General features: G+C 37.4%; 3 protein-coding genes across 3 annotated transcripts; all 3 read right to left on the reverse strand.

Annotated features, from left to right (window-relative positions):
• Nucleotides 1-1,171: 1,171 nt before the first annotated feature.
• On the reverse strand, nt 1,172-8,189 carry LOC107550850 (nocturnin). Its single transcript, XM_016232252.1, has 3 exons — nt 7,577-8,189; nt 3,585-3,760; nt 1,172-2,478 (listed from the first exon to the last, which is right to left on the reverse strand). The coding sequence occupies exons 1-3, from the start codon at nt 7,783-7,785 to the stop codon at nt 1,592-1,594; spliced, it is 1,272 nt and encodes a 423-aa protein (XP_016087738.1). The 5' UTR covers nt 7,786-8,189; the 3' UTR covers nt 1,172-1,591.
• A 1,277-nt stretch (nt 8,190-9,466) lies between these two features.
• On the reverse strand, nt 9,467-11,243 carry LOC107550888 (complement C1q tumor necrosis factor-related protein 2-like). The gene is made up of 3 exons (XM_016232327.1): nt 10,938-11,243; nt 10,469-10,745; nt 9,467-10,142 (listed from the first exon to the last, which is right to left on the reverse strand). Exons 2-3 carry the CDS (start codon nt 10,730-10,732, stop codon nt 9,507-9,509), a joined length of 900 nt encoding a protein of 299 aa, XP_016087813.1. The 5' UTR covers nt 10,733-10,745; nt 10,938-11,243; the 3' UTR covers nt 9,467-9,506.
• A 95-nt stretch (nt 11,244-11,338) lies between these two features.
• Nucleotides 11,339-16,815, reverse strand: LOC107550887 (pre-mRNA-splicing factor SLU7). Its single transcript, XM_016232325.1, has 16 exons — nt 16,680-16,815; nt 16,220-16,377; nt 15,919-16,072; nt 15,734-15,814; nt 14,704-14,868; nt 14,438-14,506; nt 14,291-14,326; nt 14,058-14,183; nt 13,709-13,806; nt 13,165-13,232; nt 12,917-13,056; nt 12,658-12,819; nt 12,451-12,555; nt 12,213-12,287; nt 12,003-12,116; nt 11,339-11,925 (listed from the first exon to the last, which is right to left on the reverse strand). Exons 2-16 carry the CDS (start codon nt 16,366-16,368, stop codon nt 11,746-11,748), a joined length of 1,722 nt encoding a protein of 573 aa, XP_016087811.1. The 5' UTR covers nt 16,369-16,377; nt 16,680-16,815; the 3' UTR covers nt 11,339-11,745.
• Nucleotides 16,816-16,890: the final 75 nt, after the last annotated feature.

Genomic DNA, 16,890 nt, shown 5'->3' on the forward strand with positions numbered 1-16,890 from the left:
AATAGATTGACTAAAGAATGACAGTCTTTGCATCCGGATCATAAGAGATTTCACCATTAAAGGATGGATTTAGAAGAATGTTAACAAAATAAATGTTGATTAAACTGATATAGAAATAATTGCAGTGTTTAAAATATGAGTTTTGTAGATAACAAAAAAAAATACACTATGTAACTTTTGGCCATCTAGCGGTTGAAGCATCAAATTACAAGTTACATGCGGAGGAACAATGTTTTGGTAATTAGGCGAGTTGTGCTTCGGTTCCGCCAGTCTATGCGGATGATTCCGATGGCTTGAGGCGCAACGTTGTACTTACGGTTACTGATGATCCTATGAATGTAATTAAAGGGTTAGTTCACCCAAAAATGAAAAGTGTTTTACTCATCCCCAAGGCATCCTAGGTGTATATGACTTTCTTCTTTCAGACTAATCCAGTTGGAGTTATATTAAAAATTGTCTTTGCTCTTTTAAGCCGTTTAATGCCACTTGGCGGGTGTTGCATTGCTTCAGTCCAAAAGAACTTAAATAACGGCTCCGGGGGGGTGAACAAAGGCCTTCTATAGTGAATCGATGCGCTTTTGTAAGAAAAATATCCATATTCAAAACGTTTATATGCTTATATGGCTCTATTGTTTAGACTTGTGAAAATACTTTTTTAAATAGAACCTTACAAAAGTTTGGCATGGCTGACATTGGATATAACCATGCCAATTGATTTCAGATAAGGTAAAATGATGGATATTAGTAACTAGTTATTTATAGGCAAATAAATGATAAACAGCCAGTGCACAACAAATAGGATGCTATGCAAAGTATGTTGATTCCTGTTTGCTGTAGCTTTTTGCTTGTAAACTTCAGTTTGAGGTTCATTTGATTTGGCTTCAGGGCAAATCCCACTGCTTGTAGCAGTAGCACCCTTACCTTTATTTACAAATGTGACGAATGACAGAAGTATGCCGTTTCCTGCAAAATCTGTCAGACAGCTCTAAAACACAATGTGTAATGTTTTTATGTACTGGCTCATTATTTAAATCTTACTAATTTCAAACAAAAAAAAAGTTTAATGTCATCTTTAATTGCACGGAGTCAAGCTTGTTATCATGTTAAATTTTCCATGAATGTGCAAGACTTCTGATTCATTAGTTTGTTATTAAAGAAAGAGACCACACAATTTAAATAAACTGGTGTATTGAGAGATTACTGGTCAATGGCAAACATATCAATGATTACAGTGTTACTTAAAGAAAAAAAAGTATACAGTCAGTATAAATATAAACATCTTTCCACTTGTGGAACCTTTTAATCGAGAATGTGCGTCTTCCTGAGATCATCCTTTAGCACTTAATAAATTACTATATATTGCACAACCTCTGTTTAACAAACAATGAGAGCATAATAATAATTAATCTCCATCAAGGAAAATAATAAGCAAAGAGGTGCATTAAGACCTATATAAGCAGGTAAAAATAGGTGAATAAAATGATACATTCTTTGCAATAATGCATTCTCACATTCAGACATGGGCACACATACTTCTAGGAATGTCCTAAGCTGCTCTGGATCCCTATTTGAGAGCACTAATGATTGACAGCTACATGAACCTATGAGGCTGCTGACTAAATCTTAGGTCACACACCAGTGACAGATGATCAGAGGGATAATGATAAGACGGAAGCCGGTCCGGCCCGATCTGCTCTTCGCTCGGTATCTTTAGCACAGCGTCCACCTGGAACGCTCTTTCTGAGTACCAAATGTAGTCCAAGGTAGAGCAGCTCTCTCCGCTGGGCCGGATCTTCCAGGTGGTGTAGGGCGGCTCTGTGTTCCCATCCTCACTTAGACACTTGTAAGCACTATCTAGCCCCAGAGGAGAAGTCATAAAGCGCCTGTACACTTCCTCACTTGGTTCCGCGTTAAAATCCCCACATACCACCAACGGAATACCATCTTCAGTTTCCCCAACCCTAGTCCGGTTTTCATCATCCATCTCCGGGTGCGACTGTGTGGTTAGTTCACAGAGCTGCTGGAGGAGGTGAGCCCCCTGTGCACTTCGAAACACCTCCCAGCCGCTCCGCGCTTTCAAGTGTGTAACTGCCACGCAGAAGACTCGACCTGTGAACCTGCAGCGAAGCGTAGCCACGATAGCAACCTGGTTGGTTTTGAGCAACATGGCAGAGAGTCTGAGGTGAGAGGTGTGGAGCAGCTGGAAGCGACGGCGGTTGAAGAACAGAGCGCAGCCGTCAGGGCCGTTGTTATTGTGAACCTCCAGGCAGGGGGAGCATGGCTTGGGGCAGAAGCTGCTCTGGTAGCCCAAGCTGGCGAGCACAGGTTGGAAGGTGTCAAAGTAGTGGTCCACCTCCTGTAGACACAACACATCTGGCCTGTAGGTCAGGATCTCTTCCAGAATGAGATACTTCCTCTCTGACCAGTTCAATGCCTCCATTGGGCAGCGCACAAAACCGTCCTTGCCTTCACCCAGAGCTGCAGATACACAAGAACATTTACGTCACATTTTGAGCACCATATGGGAGCATTGCAGTGAAAGGTGAAGTGTCTTCAGTTTTATAAACATTAAGCAAGGAGTTTTTAAACTGGGGGCTGGAAGTGGGTGCTAGGACTGCCTCATAAATTCAGAAAAAAATACAAATGTAAATACCAACACAATTGGTTAGCTTCAAATATATATTAGATATGTTTAAAGCAATCATTTTAAAATCATTACAGAATTTGACTTTACATTCTTTATAAACACTGTCCAGAATTGTATTTTATTATTATTTTATGTATTTATGTGTACTGCCGTTCAAATGTATGTCATCAGTATGATTTTCTTTTTAATCATTAAATTAATTTCACATTTTTTTTTTTAATTAATACTTTTATTCACCAAGGGCCCATTCAGTTGATCAAAAATGACTTTTGCACTGTTCTATTTCAAATAAATGCTGTTCTTTTGAACAAAGATAATCCTGAAATGCATCGCAGTTTCCACAAAAAATATTAAGCAGCATAACTGATTTCAACACTGACAATAAGTGTTTATTGAGCAGCAAATCAGCATATTAGAATGATTTCTAATTGATCATGTGACACTGATGACTGGAGTAATGGTCAATCAGCAAAGGAATAAATTAAAATGTAAAATGTACTGAAATAAAAACAGCTATATAATTCATAATATTACTGTTTTTACTGTATCTTTTATTAAATTTGGAACTTGCAACTTGGTGAGCCTAAGAGACTAATTAAATTTTTTTTTTAAATAATAAAAAAAATCTTACAGATCTCAACTTTTAAACTACGGTGTATATTCATGTACTTAATGCTTTTTGGGAAAAGTTTTTAGTTTTTAATTTGCTTTGGCTTTAGTATAGAAGCAATATAAAAGTACATTATTTACTGAGAAAACATAATATCATGTTATTTTTATTTCACAGTAAAAATGGGTATTTATACATGCAAATATATAGCTGCCTTTATATTATAGGAAGGTGGTGGCATTAAAAAGCATAAAACCCCTGGTTTAAGTTACCACCTGTGAATCAACTATGAATCAAACACATGACATAAGCAGACAGACTCTGTACCTTGTGCTAAGATGTTCCACTGCATGACGCGGATGGGTGCGTTCTGCAGTGAGCAGGCTCTGGTCATCATAAAGTCTCGGTGCAGTCGAGGAGGCCGGTTCCTCAAAACCTCCTCGCATTCACGCAACAGCGCATTTGGGTCAGCCTGCTCATACTCGTAGTCATCAGTATCCACATGATATATATATATATATATATATATATTAAAATATATTCAAATAGAAAACAGTTATTTTAAAGTGTAATACTATTTCACAATATTACTGTTTTTACTGTATTTTGATAAAAAAATACAGCCTTGGTGAGCTCGAGATGTCTTTCATAAACATTAAAAAACATTACTGACCTGAAACGTTTGACTGTTTGTGTAAATAAAATGTACATTTAAACAAACACACAATCAAACATTGTAGTTATTCTGATCATTTAAATTCTGACTTAAATGTTTATGCCAGACACACAGCTTTGATTAATTAATCTTACGCATATCATCTGACTCCATCTTGTTCCACCTCCGTTGTCTCCTTTACCTCCTCAAGAATAGAACATCCAAGAACTCTACATCCAGTCTCTCTCTCTCTTTATATTTATGGGTTTGGTTATGTCTTTGTCAAGTTGAAAAAGCAGAAGTGACAAGTAAAAATTTTATTAATGTAATAGTCAGTCAAAGTCAACTGCTGAATACTCAGGGCTGTTCATGGGTAAGGCTAGTCATTGCTTAGTAATCATTTAAACCACACAGCATCCAAACAGTTTAAACCAACCGGTTCAGTTTTATAAGTCACGTGCATTAAACATTCGTATTTGTCATCTTGTCTAAGTAAACTCACCATCTCTAGACATCCACTGTAACTAAATCAATGACTAGTCAGGGTATATGTAGGTCTTATGATCTTAAGATTCACATATTTCTTTTAAAAAATACCTCTAATTATATCCTTTTCCACTGACTGTCTCCGATGCATGTGATCTAAAGGCACAATCCACTTCGCTTTGACTTTGAGGGAGTCCAGGACTAATCCAGTGTCCGGTCAGTGGGTTAGTGTACGATAGACAGAGAGAACACAAGCATCCACCCACTGAGTTTGCACGCTTTTGTAAGTGAAGATTCTGGGGGCTGTGGATGTGACAGTGTGTGTATCTGTGTGTGCTCCTACACAAAGGGGTTCTTGAATGAACCAGTGTGTCTGTGCTTCCCCTGCCATTCATTCTGAACAATGACTCATTTGAAAATCACGAGAGGGACCCGATGCATGCCTGCACACACACATGATTATGCACGGTGAAGAAACACTTCAGCTCTAATTTAATATATGGTTTGAGGAAGACAGTGTGGCTAATTAGTCAGAAATGTAATAAGCTCACAATTTTAAAATTGTTGGCATTAGTTCATTCATTACATATATCATGACAATGAGGACTGGAGCAATGGCTGCTGAAAATTCAGCTTTGCCATCACAGGATTAAATTACATAAAATATATTAAAATAGAAAACAGTTATTTTAACTGCCTTGGTGAACATAAGAGTCTTCTTTCTTAGACCCTAAACTATAAAATATTTAACATATTAAAATAATTTTATGTAATTAAAATACATAAATAAACAATGAACAATAGTAGATTTACAAATAAACGTTTACCTAGATTAATAAATGCTGTAAGAAATGTTGTTCATTGTTACCTAAAATTATATATATTCTGCATTAATAACTTAAGAATTATTGTAAAACTTCATATTTGCCTGTCTCTGCATATGACTTGTATGCATACTTCAATCTGATGATGTAAAATTAGGCCTGGTAAAACCATCAAATGTGAGAATTAGTTACCAAATAGTACAAAGCTATTCTCTGATTAAGAGAAATGCTGACAACCTCATTAGGTGAGAAGATGATACACACCAACTATAAAATGTCTTAATGACATTTAAAGGGGTCACATGATGCGATTTCAATTTTTCCTTTTTCTTTGGAGTGTTACAATCTCTTGGTGCATAAAGAAGATCGGTAAAGTTGCAAAGACTAAAGTCTCAAATCCAAAGAGATATTCTTTATAAAAGTTAAGAGTCAACCACGCCTACCTAAAACGGTTCGTTCTAACATACCCCCACGTCTACGTCACAATGTGGGAAGATTTGCATAACGCCGCCCAAATTATGTCCCCACTGGATGCAACAAATGCCTCGTTTATAATGGGTTTTAAAGTTTTTGAATCGTCGCTGCGGCCGGACAGGGCATAATAATATGGTAGGGGCGTAACATTTCCATCACACGCTTGAGGTATTCGGCCAATCACAACGCACTGGATAGCTGGCCAATCACAGCACACCTCGCTTTTCAGACCGATGAGCTTTTTAAAAATCGACGCGTTTTAGAAAGGTGGGGCATAGAGGAGAAACAATAATGTACAGTATGTGGAAAATAATGTTTTTTTAACTTTAAACCGCATAAACACATTTCATTACACCAAATGCACAAAATAATGTTCTTTTTAGCAACATCATATGACCGCTTTAATGAGAAGCTACACCTTGGATTAAGGATGTAATCAACATAGACTTTATGAGGACATGTCCACACTAGTAGTTAATTATTATGGATTTTTCAGCGTTTTCAGATTTTTTTAAATTCTGCCTTTGGACCATGTCAATATTAAATACTTGGTTACATCCTTGCTGTGGATAGATTTTTGCAGGCATTTACTGTCTTTTTGAGGGTTTTTATACTATTATAAATCCAAATTTTACCATTTGCAATCGGCAAAATACTAGTTCCTCACTGTTAATACCCCAGCAATTACTGGAGCTGCTTTTATTTGCTTATTCAGTCTACCTTACATAACATCACTGTTCCCAGACCTTGTCCTGTTCCAGGTCAAATTCCTTACAGAAGAGCAGTCCTGCAGGGGGGATCTGTTCACACACAGCTGGAATCACTTCCACTGTACAGAGTTTTATCTGTTCGCTGGTTAACAAAACCTTGTTGATTTAAAGTATCATGTGTTTGTCGCTTTCCATCTTTTCATTAGCTGATCACAGGCACATACATGCATATTCTGTCCTTTCTGCTTAATATTACAAGGCAACTGCACAGATGATGCAGAGGACGAGTTTGATAAATCTAACAAGAGAGCATATCTCACTCAGATAACCTAGAAAAACTCTGTTCAGTTTGGGGATTGAACTGTTAGGGGCTGTTTAAAGGATACTGTTCACTGACCTTCAGCAGGACTATCAAGTTACCTTGAAGGCACACTAGAATAGATCTAAGTAGAGAACACCAAACTAACCCAAGCAAACAATATTAAGAAAAACTAAATATAATAATAATGTAACAAAATTATATACCAAACTTCCTTCAGAATTGTAACATTTTCACAAGACAAAAGAGTATGAAAATCTAAAGACTTGTCGTTTTTCTTTCTTTTTCTTAATCTTACTAAATATCATTTTTGGTAACTGAAATAAAATATAAATATTAGATGAAGTACTAAAATGACTAAAGCTGAAATAAAAAGAAATTCAAGCTGAATAGAAATGTTAACAAAAAAACTAAAGAATGACGAATGCACGTAACTTCAACTAAAATTAAAATGAAAAATGAAAATATGAAAATAAAGCTAATTCAAAATGAATACTATGATAGTATAAATAATACTAAAACAATACTGCTTTTGGCCACAGATTTGTTCGAGAATTATAAAACAACAAAAGCATCTGAATCAAGATCATAAAATGCCTTTTACATCTAAAACAACACGGTTTTTGGATATTTGCTATGGGAAGATGCAATATTCCACACCTCAGAGGGTGTATGACACAATCATCTTACTGTACATGAGTCATCTGTGTTAGAGCACGAGAGACACACTAAGTGATATGATCTCAAATCACATGCTTTACATTTAGACATAAGATTCTCCTCAATCCTCTCACACTGCACCACATAACGTTATAACCCTAAGAACTGATTAGACTGTCATTCCAAGTCACCTTCTGTCTAGAAACGGAAAGAATGCGGGACGAAATCTTAAATTACCTTGTAAAGAACTGAGCAGAACGGCTGAAGAGTTGGACCTTGTTGGAGGAGGACTGCTTTTCTTCAGCGGACCGGACTTCTTTGGATGTGTCCCCAGTGATGAGCGACAGACAGCGGCCAGGTCTCGGTGAAGCCGCGATGAACAGCGCCGGGCCGGATACATTGTTCTTCTTCGATCGACAGTCCTTCGAACCGCAGTTTAAACTGATAAAAGCCAAGCTATGGCTTTAAGTATGGCTTAGCAAGAAATAAGTTTACAAACCTATATAACACTTGTAAAAGCCATTTTTGACACTACTTAGACATGTTTCGTTGTCTTTTAATTGTATGGAAAAATGCCGGTAGAAGTTTCCTCATATTCCAGGGTGACACGTCTTGATAGGGGAGTTCAGTAGATTAGGTTTTCATGCACTAATAAAATAGCATAATGTATTAAGATATTCTCTATATGAAATATTACGACTACACTCAGGATTTCAGCATTTCAAACTAATCTAAAAAATATGTACAAAAATACAAAAAAGGCAACATGTTTTCACGCGATGTTCACCTACACAACAATGAATGGTTTAGTCCTCCTGTCAAAGGACACCCCGTGCTTTTTCTGAAGTAAAATCCGTACAATGGGAGGGGCTTGGAGCTACTCAGGCCAATCAGAGTCGAACGTTCTAAGACGTATGGAAATTGTAATAATTCGTCACCATTGACGTACATAGTACGATTTTCAGAGCTCATAAGCACATTCCATATTTGGTGACATGATTTTCTAGGAATACTCTTGGTATAAGAAGAGATACTCGTAGCCTATTAGAGACATCAGTGGATGAACCGGCAGAATTACAGCGTAAATAAAACGAAAGGCTATCGTTCTGCTAAAATATGCACATTTAAATAGCGTGTGTACATGTATTGATATTGCAGTGGGATATGAGGGGCAAATTGCAGTATGATACAAATATCGCATAGTATCATTACTTAACCTTTACTGAACACAAGTGATCACAGGCTCAACAACTGCTCTACTGTTTGTGTACATAGTAGTTTTGCCCATGAACCTGTATTGATTAGATGATTGCAGCAGCATGGTTGGCTGCTATTTTCGGACAAAATTATACTTCAAAAAGAGGGTTACACTAATCTCCAGTGACAGCGTGGACAAGGTCTACTAAACCTTTGAACTGTAGTAGAATACAAGGTCAGATGATGTGAATAGTAAATAAACAATAGAAATGGGGGGAAATCATTAATAGAACAGTCTTGTAGAAGATCAAAGGTCATGTGTATCTAACATCAGTGTACAACGTGGCTAAAAGTCCCTTGGGGTAAAAGGTTTTTCTGATTTTTAGGGGCCTAAGACTGATGTCAAAGTTGAAAAATACTTGTAGTAAGAAAATTGTTTTTTTTTAATAATTTATAAGGAATAATTTGGGTCTTGACAACTCGTGTTTTTGGATACTTAATCAATAATGATTTATTTCTTATAAGTCTGGCAATCCTTCCACATGTCCCATGTCTTGTTTTGCTCTAATACTGATGTGGTGGATCTGTAAACACAGGGTTATTGGGGGCTATATGATAAAATATGAAACAAATGGAAAGTTCAGTCAGGATAGTTCAGAACTGGTCATTATATTCACTTCATTTGGAGCAGCCTGATCAGCAAAAATTAAATAGAGAAAAGATTATCTTTATTACTATTTTCGATCTTTATTCAGATGCATTTGTTCAATTATAGTGTGCTTTTTCATTCAGTGTTATTTTAGTATTATTTATATATTACTATTTATTAAAATTCTGAATTAGTTTATATATATATATATATATATAAACACAGATTATTGGGGCCATATGATCATATGAATATATAACAAATGTGAAGTTCAATCAGGATGATCCAGAATTAGTAATCATATTTGCCTCGTTTGGAGCAGCCTGATCAGCAAAAATGAGAAATCCTGTGAAAAGGCTGTCAGTCCAGAATGGATCAAAGAACAGCCCATTTTGTTCTGAATAAAAGATCTGAAGCCAGACCTGATCTCCTCTTTGCAGTCTAAGTATTGTTGATCCTGAGGCCACGTCATAGTTTCCTGTGTTGGCATCAAATATTCTGAACTTGTACTGGCCATTGTGGACAAGTCCGATTGCCAGATGTTTATTAGCCAACGTGATGTCATATGTGAAGTAATACACACCAGGAATCGCACAGTTAAACTTGCCACTGGTGGCATTGTAATGACCACCCTCATTCATTAAAATCCGGTTAAAGTGAATGGGCGTACGTTCCTTGGGATAGCTCTTGGTTACTGCTACTGAGAAAGCAGATTGTGCCTCTGCTCCACAGTCACAGCCTCCAGGGGCGCCGGTTTCCCCCACATCTCCCATCTCTCCTTTTATCCCAGCTACTCCAGACACACCAGGTGCCCCTCGCTCCCCCTTAAGGCCCCTTGGCCTTGCCTTCCCAACAAGCCCTGGACGTCCTTGGGGTCCATGTTTTCCAGGGTTCCCAGGACGGCCGTTCCCCTAACATTTGAGAAGAAAATTCACAAATGTCTTTGGTGTCTTTATTTATTTTGCAGACTGATTTGATCATGTATTATGAAACAACTCACCTATTTTATTTTCATTGTTTGTCCGTGATTTCATATTTATACTTTTATATATTTTTATGTGACCTTGAGCTATAAAAAAGATACTACAGATAAAAAACAATATAAACCAAAATTAAAAATTCATCAGATAAAAAAATATTTTTAAATGATAATATAATTTAATATTTTATAGAAATAAAATATATTTTAACACTTTGAATGTTATTTTTCATTAATGGCATTATAACCGCAACAGACATGATCATATGCTTTACCTTTCTCTCCCTTCTGTCTCTTGTCACTATCCTTCCCATCCTGGTCATCAACACCTGGCATCCCCATCTTGCCTACGTTACCACTGGGACCTGCTGCACCTGGACTCCCTGGAGGACCCTGAGGGCCAGGCAAACTGCAGCTAAGCTGTGATGAATGAATGGTGAAGTTGCGTCCATTCTTGGATGAGTCTACAGTCAACACAGAGAACAGAGACAGCAGGCAAACAGCCAGCGGCAACTGATGCATGATGCAGCTGTGCCTGCAAACAGAGCAGACGGATATACATATACAGCGTCAAGCACAGAAACAAGTGCATAAATCACATTATATACATGCAGGTTGTAACTTGACTTATTAGTGAACAGTTTTATTTAGGTAGTAAATGTAATTAACAGATCACAGAACACAATTATACAACAAATTCAAAGCATGCATTAGAAAAAATCCTCACCAGAGGAATGAGATTGCAGTTGCAATGCAAAGGTCCAGCAGCTCTTTTGGCTAAAGCGGAGAATATAAACAAGATTGTGAATCGATTTGTATCTTACACGTCCTCCACACAACTTTGCAAGCATCCACCCAGTTTTAGCACAGTGCTCTGCCAGATACTTCATCCATGATGTAATTGAACGAACTGGGGGAGGGGATTCATTTGAAAACTTGTCAGACTATTATAGTATAATTCTGCAGCCCAAAAATCAATGCAAGTAGCTTTAGATAATACAAAACTACAAAAAGGCAGCCATGTAAAATGTGCTTGTTTACATCAAACACGCTCAACACTTCTGAATATTTGCAATGATTTGGATTACATGTTGCTTAGAAAGCATAACAAAACCAAACATAGCCATGTTCAGGTTTAAATATGTTTAATGTCAACCACTGGTCAAGTTATTTTCATTATGAATCCATTTAAATACCTTGGAAAGGGAGAATGGAACATATCTGTTAAATCAAAACAGATGATTCCCCAAACAAAACCCATTTGTCATTTATTGGGCAATTTATAATCAAAAGACTAATAAAACAATGTTTATGTACTGTCAAAATAAAAATAACACATTATGAAAATGTATTTTCTACTATAATCTACACAGAGTTATACAAAAAACGAAAACTTCTAACAGACTTTCAGGCGCTAATAATATGGGATGTTTCCCATTATTAACTCAATAAGTAAGAATCAGTAATAAAAGATTTTACAATAACTGAGACTATGAGATCTCTGTGGTTGGTGACAAAGACATTTATGTTTTCATTCACTGCCCCAGGAAAGAGGCCATGGGGTCATCTGGTCGGCAGCGTTTCATGCGGAAGGCTTCCATCTCCTCCTCTGTGGGTTCACGCACTTCCTTTAGGCTGTTGTACGGTCGCTTCCTCTCATCGAACTGCATCATTTCAGCCACCTGCTTCAGCCTCTGCTCCTCCGCACTCAATGCCTGCACAGAAAACACAGTATTTTTCTTTTACAATAGGCTTTGTAGAGCACCTTGTGTGGCAGGAACAGCCCACCTACCTTCTTCAGCTTTTCTTTCTTTTTTGCTTCATCTTCCTCATCACTGCTGTCAGAATCTCTATGTTTCTTGCTCTTTTTCTTCTTCTTCTTATCTTTCATTTTTTCCTGGTGCATCTGTGATTAAAAAACATATTAGTAAAACACAATCATCTTCCTGCCATGTTCTTCCATTGGAATTAGATCACAAAAAGAAGGCGGCCGTTAATGTACCTGTAAAAGAGTCTTTGGTTCTTCACTCGTTTCGGCCTCCTCTACATCATCTTCAAATGGAATACAAGAATTGCTCTGAAAAAATAAGCAGAAAACTTGTTTTTAGAGCAGATTTGTGTTGGATAAAAACAGATAATAAAAATATTATGCATTTAATAATAATAAAAACAAAACAAATAAGACAAAACAAATGCTTTGATACATAATAACATACAATGGATACACATCTGATACCCACCACAACTTTCTTGCCAGCTTCTCCTGTACAGTAACTTTGCTTCACCATCGAGTGGCAGCATTTGTAACCCCAATGGCCATCTTTCCAATACGATCCCCAGATACACTGCAAAAGTCGAAGGAAAAAATCTTTAGCATCCATAAAACAAAATCTTTGGTAATAACTGGTCCAGTTACGTAACATTTCCAATAGTGCCAGCTAACTTACCGTGTGGTTATTAATGAGCACGTCCTCCTCGTATTTGGAACAGGCCACAGCCTTCTCCTGTCCTTTCAACACAGCCCCGTGACGAGAATACTCCACATACTCTTCTGTCTGAGCCAGCAGAAGCTCTCGCGGAGGGGCGTCCAAGTGTTCCTGCCCACCATACTGCAGAGGTGCGACATGAAGCCATCAGCACGCACAAGTAGGGGAAGGAGGAACTGTTGCTAGGTGTAAAATAAAAAAAAGAGATTCTAAACTGTACCTTTTCCAAAATACTCTCTTTCTGTTTCTCTTTGAAATCGTCCTTTTTGACTTTGTAGGACTGATGGAGAAGCTCCAGCTTGGTTGGATCTGCCTGGAGGTGAACTTCAGATCCCTTCTCATAGGCTTCCCAAGCAAAGACTGCAGAGGAAACACACAATGTCAGGTCAATAGGAACTGAGAGTCTGGAGCCTACATTTAACATCAGGTAGAGAGGAATTCATGTACGAGTTGACAAAGAATACTCACGTTGTGTCTGGGCCATGGAAATGGTGTCTCCAGAGTAGCGCACAAAGTTGTCTCCAGCGTAGCCCACCCTGCCAAACCAAACACATCATTTTGAGGACAGGCAGAGACAACTACAGAAATAGACACTCAAAGACTGTGTAACTCAAAAATGTCCCCTTACACCACTTACAGTGATGTATTTTTTCAGCTTGCAATTTAGTAAGCTAAACACATTAGCAGTTTTGGCATTTAGCAGATTTTTCATCCAAAACAATTTACAGTCCAATACTTAATTAGATCAACTTGTGCCTTAGTGGTGAACAGTGTGTTGTGAACTCAGTAACTTGATACACAATCTGCAAGCTTGTGTAAACCACATTCATCTTTGCGCAGCTCGTCAGTGAACAACGGCTCTGTGTAGTAAATGCTGCTCAATGTGAAAGCACGCACGTGATGGAGATTTACCACTGATTACAGAACCGGCTTTACTGATAAGATGCACGTTAAATATCGCATGCGATTTATCGTGCAGCCCTAATAAGAAGCCTATAAAAAATGCTCCTACTCTTCTGGATTCTGTCCAGTGTTGGAGTATGGGTTCTCCCTCATGGCTCGCGTCTTGGGATCATAGTAGGCTGAATTTGGATCCAGATTTCTGAGGTACTGTAAAATAAGACAGTTGGGAAAATCATGATTCAGCAACACTGTGGTAAAAATATTCATGTTTAATCATATGCTACTACTAATCCTGATGATAAGAGCATATTACTCCTCTTATTGATCATACTAATGGGACTTATTTATGGGATAAATAAATAAAATGTCATGCATTTCTAAAAAAGAAAAACAACAACAAGTAGTGTTATGCCTTTAATTAACATTCATTGGATTGCAAAATGTCATGTTATTTTTACCTTAGCGATGTCCTCCCGTATTCTCAGGTTTCTAACTGTGATTCGTCTCTTGGAATCAAAATTTTGTCCGGGCATGTCAAAGTCATCAACATATTTGTCATCATCCTCATCTTCACTGCTGTGGTCCTGGAAAGGGTGAGGAAGAAAGTGTAAATGAGTAAGTGAAATGGCTTTATGATTTGAGTTGTATTTTATAGTCCACAATGTACGTATAAATTCATCTGAATATATACCTGTGCTGCATCATCATCAAGATGCTTTCTTGAATTCTGGATATAAGACAAAATATTTGGTTGAACAAAAGTAGTAAATAAAAGCTTGTGACAAACATATGGTAACTATAAAACACCCAGAAAAAATATTTAATTTTGAATACTTACTGCTTGATCCATTAGTTTACCAGAAGCTAACTCCTCCTGGAGTTTCTGAGCTTTGAGAGTGCGCTTAGCCTGTTACGAAAAACATAAATAATTTAGACATGCTTTACCAATACAGTAAAACATCCTTCCAACAAAATGTATGACAATGGTCACATGACAAAAAAATCTCTTTCCTGAGAATAAAACTTAATTGAGTGTGCATCAATAGCCTATCAGTATAATAAAATAAACATAAATACACAAAAGTATCCAACAACATGACTTACCAGATCAACTTTTGCATATTCCTCTACAATGCGCATGTGCTCATCCGGATCGTACCCATTCCAGCGATCTCTCTTTCCATCATAATCCATTGAGAGCTGAATCTGTTGGTGCTCATCTGGTGCCATGCCTGAGCCAGAATACTTCGCTCCAACTTTTCTGGGTCTCTGTGAAAGACATTTTTGCACAAACTTTAACCAAAATGCAAAATTAAGTTTTAATTTCGAACATCAATACCGATCAAGTTTGGGGTAAAAATTTTCAATTTCGCTTCAAGAAATCTCTTGTGCTATAATCATGAAAAAAAAACAGGAAATAGGAATATTGTGATTTTTTTTTACAATTTAAATGAAGTTCTATTTTAAAGTTTGTTAAAATTGTAATTTACTCCTGTGATGTAAAAGCTGAATCAGCAGCCATTACTTCAGTGTCAAATGATCCTTCAGAAATCTTTCTATTATGCTGATTTGGTGCTCAAGAAATTAATATTATCAATGTTAAAAAACAGTTGTGCAGCTTAATATTTTTGTGGAAACTGTGACACTTTTTTTCTGGATTCTTTGATGAATAAAAAGTTGAAAAGAACAGCAAATATAAACAGAAACACATGTGCTTGTGCCTTGTTTACAAGCAGAGGAAAGCAATGTGCATGTGTCGATAATGGCAGAGGACTGTTCCGGAGGATTGTTGAATAAAGTCGTTATTACACACAAAAAGTATTCTCGTAGCTTTGTAAAATTACGGTTGAACCACTGATGTCACATGGACTATTTTAACAATGTTCTTACTACCTTTCTGGACCTTGATCTTGGAAGGACCCTTGCTGTCTATGGAGGGTCAGAGAGCTCTTGGATTTCATCAAAAATATCTTAAATTGTGTTCCGAAGATGAACGAAGGTCTCATGGGTTTGAAACGACATGATGGTGAGTAATTAATGACAGAATTGTCATTTTAGGGTGAACTATCCCTTTAAGAAAGATTTTTACCAACATATACTAACATAATCGCAACATATATTATTAAATATTTACCTCCAAACAGTCTTTCTTCTTATGCGTCATAGCTCCACAATTCTCACATGCTCCTTTTCTGAATTTTGTGCTGACTAATTTCTAGTTGACAGGGAGGCAATAAGAAAGAGTTTTAGACACTAAATCACTTTTTTTATTTATTAATAATTCATGGCTATTTGGGTAGAGGGAGTGGCAGTGCTTACTTCTTGTACACCTCTTTTATACCAATCTCCGATGGGTGCAAATTGTTTCTGATTCTCTTCCTGGGGTCTCTGGTGCCTAAGGGTGGGTCTCTTTGATGGGTCGATGTACCAAGGGACAGATGAGATGTACTGGGGAATATGAGGGTTGATATCCCTGGTAACAAAAATATTACAGTCAGGCTGGGGAAACGTTACAGCATATATGACAAAATCAAAATCACTTTTCATTATATCTATGAATGAACAGTTCAGTGCAGCGGCTGCACCCTGCTCATGTGTTATGTTCATCTGCTCAACCTACTTCCCCTCCTCGTCAACTTCAGCTGGGGCATTTCCTAATTTTCTCTGTTCTTCCAGTTCTTTCTTCTTCCTCCAGTCTTCTCGGGTCATTTTCTTCGGCTCTTCGAGATCTACGATCTCCTCCGACACTTTACTCTCCTCCTTCGACATGATCTTCAGCTACACATACATACAAAGAGATCACGATCAAAGATTAAAGACATCAATTCGGAATAAATGAGCTCTGGAAAAAAAAACTCCCGATCACACACACACACACAAAAACAGATATCTAAAAAAATCTAAAAATAAAAGATAAAAATCTGCAGTGACAGAGAGCAGAGATGCATAATAAACAGACACCGGACGGTTACGATATGTATTATTTACAGCAACTTTTGTACTTAACGTTGCTTTAACTTGGAAGGTAATAGACAATATTGTTCATACGCCCGTTTTAAGTCAATAAGTTGTTAATTTACCTGCTGTTTAACCAAATTCAAAAAACGCCAATATTTTACACCTTGACCAGTCGGACTCGGACGCTCGCGAGTTGTTTACAAGCGTGTTACATGCGCACTTCCGGTTAACGTCTTCTTCGCTGCGAAGTGCTGCATGTATTTTCCTGTCTGCGAGACGCCCTCAGCTGGACTGAAGTATTACTGGGGTCAAGAGAGACTGGAAACTTACAGC

Source organism: Sinocyclocheilus grahami, unplaced genomic scaffold (assembly GCF_001515645.1).
Source record: "Sinocyclocheilus grahami isolate Dianchi unplaced genomic scaffold, SAMN03320097.WGS_v1.1 scaffold409.1, whole genome shotgun sequence".
Classification (NCBI taxonomy): Eukaryota; Metazoa; Chordata; class Actinopteri; order Cypriniformes; family Cyprinidae; genus Sinocyclocheilus; species Sinocyclocheilus grahami.

What these genes read in the sequence shown, in the direction of transcription:
- LOC107550888 (XM_016232327.1), bottom strand. Translation starts at nt 10,732, where the DNA reads ATGCATCAGTTGCCGCTGGCTGTTTGCCTGCTGTCTCTGTTCTCTGTG. An exon ending in AAGGTAAAGCATATGATCAT is followed by an intron (nt 10,143 to 10,468) that starts GTCTGTTGCGGT and finishes CTCAAATGTTAG; the next exon opens with GGGAACGGCCGTCCTGGGAA.
- LOC107550850 (XM_016232252.1), bottom strand. Translation starts at nt 7,785, where the DNA reads ATGTATCCGGCCCGGCGCTGTTCATCGCGGCTTCACCGAGACCTGGCC. An exon ending in TTTCCGTTTCTAGACAGAAG is followed by an intron (nt 3,761 to 7,576) that starts GTGACTTGGAAT and finishes ATATATATATCA; the next exon opens with TGTGGATACTGATGACTACG. An exon ending in GTGGAACATCTTAGCACAAG is followed by an intron (nt 2,479 to 3,584) that starts GTACAGAGTCTG and finishes GTGTATCTGCAG; the next exon opens with CTCTGGGTGAAGGCAAGGAC.
- LOC107550887 (XM_016232325.1), bottom strand. Translation starts at nt 16,368, where the DNA reads ATGTCGAAGGAGGAGAGTAAAGTGTCGGAGGAGATCGTAGATCTCGAA. An exon ending in TTGATGATGATGCAGCACAG is followed by an intron (nt 14,184 to 14,290) that starts GTATATATTCAG and finishes CACCCTTTCCAG; the next exon opens with GACCACAGCAGTGAAGATGA. An exon ending in AGAAAGAAAAGCTGAAGAAG is followed by an intron (nt 11,926 to 12,002) that starts GTAGGTGGGCTG and finishes TTTTCTGTGCAG; the next exon opens with GCATTGAGTGCGGAGGAGCA.